This window comes from Triticum urartu, chromosome 3A (genome assembly GCF_056163025.1).
Source record: "Triticum urartu cultivar PI428250 chromosome 3A, HENAU_Tu73, whole genome shotgun sequence".
Classification (NCBI taxonomy): domain Eukaryota; kingdom Viridiplantae; phylum Streptophyta; class Magnoliopsida; order Poales; family Poaceae; genus Triticum; species Triticum urartu.
The window spans coordinates 529,436,135-529,440,837 of record NC_141875.1 but is presented as its reverse complement, the minus strand read 5'-3'; the positions used below and the strand labels follow the sequence as shown (position 1 = coordinate 529,440,837).

At 52.2% G+C, this 4,703-nt stretch overlaps 1 protein-coding gene across 1 annotated transcript; it reads left to right on the top strand.

Moving 5' to 3' along the window:
* Positions 1-2,271: 2,271 nt before the first annotated feature.
* LOC147980370 (uncharacterized) lies at positions 2,272-2,667 on the top strand. The gene has a single exon (XM_087515575.1). The coding sequence runs from the start codon at positions 2,272-2,274 to the stop codon at positions 2,665-2,667; it is 396 nt and encodes a 131-aa protein (XP_087371701.1).
* Positions 2,668-4,703: the final 2,036 nt, after the last annotated feature.

Genomic DNA, 4,703 nt, shown 5'->3' with positions numbered 1-4,703 from the left:
TGAAGATCTTGCTCGGTGAAGACAACAACTCTTCAACACTCGAGCCGACACCTATCCGTCTAGGGAGTGCACAACTCTCAAGAGTAATAGGTACAAGAACTCTAACGGTTCTTGGTTTTCTCTCGGTGGATGTTAAACTCAAATCACTCGAGGAGGGGGATGCTCAATCAATCTTCTCAGAAATCTTAAGCGGAGCAGCCAACAGACAACATTGGAGCGGGGTGGCTATTTATAGCTGTGACAACCAATGGCTGAACGACACAAGTGCAACGATCAGATTTTGAGCACAATGGTAACATTTCTTGCCGAGCGAGAACTGCTAACTCCTCAGTCCGAAAGATATCTCTTGCAGCACAGAAGAACTTCGTCTTCTGCTGAGACGTAATCATTTGGAGCATAAAGTGATTTCTCTCATACTTGCATAGGTTTGGGCTAAGCATCACAGTGGATCTAAGCTTCGAGAATCTATACCCCTCTTAATATTACAGAGGTCCTATGACTCAATAAAGGAGGAAGAAAAAGGAAGAAAAATGAAATGAATGGTGCATCTTTGCTACGTCTTCCGCTTTATCAGTTGCAGTCAATTTTCTTCGGATGACACCGAACCAATTGCTTCACAACAACAATAGAGTTTAAGGGGTCAACTTCTTCACATCAATCCTCTCACCTGAACGGCCTTGAGAGATAAGACTGAATCTTCTCTGCATCTCAAATGTCATTCGGTGAAGTTTCTCGAACTTGACACCAAAGATGGCATTCATCTTCGGTTCTGCATGGACTATTTATCTCTGTGTGCACTAGCAAACAAATCAGCCCACACTCGTTTGTCAACAATCTCCAAAGCACAAGAGGGCAAGATTTGCGCCAACACCAACAAAGGCAAGGGAGCCGTCACTCCCCTTTGTTCTTGCTAGCCACAAGGATTAAAAGCAGATAGTGAGAGGCAAAGTAACAAAAAGTAAAAGAGAATAAGTAAAGAGCAATGGTAGAAGCTTTGGAATTGATGGAAGGTAGACCCGTGGGGCATAGGTTCACCAGTGGCATCTCTCTCGAAAGGATAGCGACGGTGTGGTAGACAAACTATTGTTGGTCAGTTGATAGAATTAGGCATATTTATAATTGTGATCATTCATGGCATAATCTCAATATGCATTACGTCTGTGGCAAGTAGACCGTTAATTCAGCCGCATCTACTACTATTACTCCACCTCAAGACTGCTATCTGATGTCCTGCAAGTGCATAGGGTTTAGTTGTAGCCTTTTCAAAGTAAGAGTATCGAGCCCCGAGGGAGTACATGAATCAATGTTTTGCCTCTTGAATGTTAAATGTTGTGCCTGCAAGTTGAGAGTGATCCAAAGCAGTAGTAATGTGATGGAAATGATGTAGCGAGTGTAAAATTAAGTTGTGGTAATGAAGTTTAGAGCCAAGGGTTGCGAACAAGAGTTTCAAAACAAAAAGGATTAAAGCGTTCACAGGGAGTCTGGATTCCCCATTAGCATGCATCTAAAGCGGTGCCTAAACATAGTGCTATGTCAGATTTTGAAGCCACTTTGCATATTTCTATTTGTGGGCAGACTCAGTATAGATACGTGCTTACACGCGGCAACCCTGTATCACATACACCATCACCGTCTTTCGCCACTCCAGTTACCAAACGGCGATTAAGCGGAAAAGCTCCGGTGGATGCAGTCTACAGGTGGTCTGTGTTTTACCCCATGCTGCAACGGGCCAGGATGAAGGGAGACAGGGCCTCTGACGCACCTACTTCCACAACCAGCTAGTCCGCCAACAACAAGAAGTATTTTAGAAAAAATAAGTGTATCTACGTAAGGCCAACTCCAGCGCGCGACCCCATCCCGTCCGACCCCGTCCGTTTGGGGCAAAACGGACAAACCAGACGGCCCAGCGCGCGACGGCCTGGACCCATCTAGTCATTTTGTGTCCGGGCCGACCCATTTCGAGCGCAAACATGCGCCGGGTTTGGGTCACGGCGGACAACAAACGGACGCGTCGCTCGTCTGCTTCAGGGCCGCGTGGCAGGCAGCCACCTACCTCCCACCTCCCGGCATTAATGCGCATGCGCGGGCAGCCCCACCTGTCATTCGCCCAGGCGAACGATCACCGTCCTTCTTAAATGGGGAAGCCGTGGACCGGTCGCAGTCCACACTCCCCACTCCACCCCGTGCTTCCTCCTCAAAACCCGGCACCCCCACAAAACCTAGCTCTCCCTCTCCCCGTCCTTGATCTCGCCGGCCGGCCGCCGCGCAGCCATGGGGTTCTGGAACACCGGCCGCAAGGGGAAGCATGACCGCGAGGCTGGCTCATCCTCGGGCCGCCACCGTCGCAACGTCAAAAAGGAGCCTGCATCACCACCGTGGAGGGCCCCCGCGCCGCTCGCATTCTCCATCGCCCCTACGGCCGCCGGCGAGCGCGACCGGCATTACATCCATGCGGATGTATGCCGTCATTATTGGGAGACGAGGACGCCGCTCCCCTGGAGCGACGTGCACCTCCCCAATAACTGGCATCTCTCTGCCGACCGGGTGTCGATCCCGCCGGTCCCGACGAGTGGCCATGCGCGCCGCGAGAAGATCGAGCGCCGCTGCCGCCTCTTGCCCGACGACCTGTACTACGACCCCAGGTACACCGTCGACTCCGACCTCTAGGACACTAGGTTTCGGGACGAGCATGACACGCGGCGCGCCTCTTTCTTCGCCGGCACCTCATTGGGGCCGCAGCGGCCACCTGAGCGCCGCGCGCGCTCTGAGCCCTCCCTAAGTGCGCGGGCGTAGGGTGGTGCACGGCGTCACGCCGATGCCGTCGCCATCGCTGTCGGTGTCAAAACCGGCGGATCTCGGGTAGGGGGTCCCGAACTGTGTGTCTAGGCCGGATGGTAACAGGAGGCAGGGGACACAATGTTTTACCCAGGTTCAGACCCTCTTGATGGAGGTAAAACCCTACATCCTACTTGATTAATATTGATGATATGGGTAGTACAAGAGTAGATCTACCACGAGATAAGAGAGGCTAAACCCTAGAAGCTAGCCTATGGTATGATTGTATGTTGTAGTTGTTGTGTCCTACGGACTAAAACTCTCCGGTTTATATAGACACCGGAGAGGGTTAGGGTTACACAAGGTTGGTTAGAAAGGAGGAGATATCCATATCCGTATTGCCTAGCTTGCCTTCCACGCCAAGTAGAGTCCCATCCGGACACGAGACGAAGTCTTCAATCTTGCATCTTCATAGTCCAACAGTTCGGCTAAAGGATATAATCCGGCTGTCTGGAGACCCCCCTAATCCAGGACTCCCTCAGTAGCCCCTGAACCAGGCTTCAATGATGATGAGTCCGGCACGCAGTATTGTCTTCGACATTGCAAGGCGGGTTCCTCCTCCGAATACACCACGGAAGAATTTGAATACAAGGATAGTGTCCGACCCTGCAAAATAAGTTCCACATACCACCGTAGAGAGAATAATATTTTCACAAATCTAATTTGCTGACTTGTTTTGGCAGCATGACATTATGTCATGGCCCAATGATTATTCGAACCGTTTCCTTTAACTAGCCCCGCACATAATGCGAGGCAGTTTTTTGACACGTCTTGTCAAAGCAGAGATCATGTCCCCTTATTACGGGATTCTCATCAATATGGGCGTGGGTAACCCAACCGCGCCATCGATTACGACGCTTGGGGGATAAGCGAGTTTTACCAGGCTAGTGGGGGGCGCATAGTTTCGTCTGCCCATATAAAGGGATAAGGATTCACCTTTTCATCCACGCCTTCTTCCTCCTTTGCTCATCCATTTTCACACACTCGAGCTCTAGCGCCCAAGTCCGCACTTACCACCTCAACCTTCTCCCACCATGTCCGGAGCGGGAGGCAGGTGGATGGTCTCCTCCGTCACGGAGGGAGACATCAAGAAGTTGAGGAGAGTCGGATACCTGCCCGACGACATCACACACCGGCTCCCAGATGAGGGGCAGCTCATCCCCACCCCCGGGCCCCATGAGAGGGTAGTGTTCCTTACCCATTTCCTACGCGGACTGGGATTCCCTCTCCACCCATTCGTCCAGGGGCTCATGTTCTACTACGGCCTGGATTTCCACGACCTGGCCCCGAATTTCATTCTCAATATCTTGGCGTTTATCGTCGTGTGCGAGGCCTTCCTCCGTATCAAGCCCCACTTCGGCTTATGGTTAAAGACCTTCAATGTCAAGCCGAAGGTTGTGGGCGGCCGCCAGGCGGAGTGCGGAGGCGCCATGGTGGGCAAGATGCCCAACGTTACATGGCTCGAGGGCTCCTTTGTGGAAACCATAAAGGGGTGGCAATCGGGGTGGTTCTACATCACCGAGCCGCGTGACCCTGCATGGGCAGCGGCCCCCGAGTTCCGATCTGGCATCCCCACGCGGCTCACCTCCTGGAAAGAGAAGGGCCTGTCCTGGGGTAGTTCGGGAGAGCTGACCGGACTCCAAACATGTATTCAAAACATGGTGAACAAGAAGCTCAAACTTGTCAACGTGGTCCAGGTCATGCTCCATCGCCGGATCCTCCCGTGCCAACTACGAGACTTCAACTTGTGGGAGTTCGACCCGGCGCAGCACCGAACTCTGAACAGGCTCTTCGACACAACTCACGAAGATGCCTGGAGGGTGCTGTTCAAAAGCGCCGAGGTCCCCCCTCCCATTAATGAGGATCAC

What these genes read in the sequence shown, in the direction of transcription:
- LOC147980370 (XM_087515575.1), top strand. Translation starts at nt 2,272, where the DNA reads ATGGGGTTCTGGAACACCGGCCGCAAGGGGAAGCATGACCGCGAGGCT.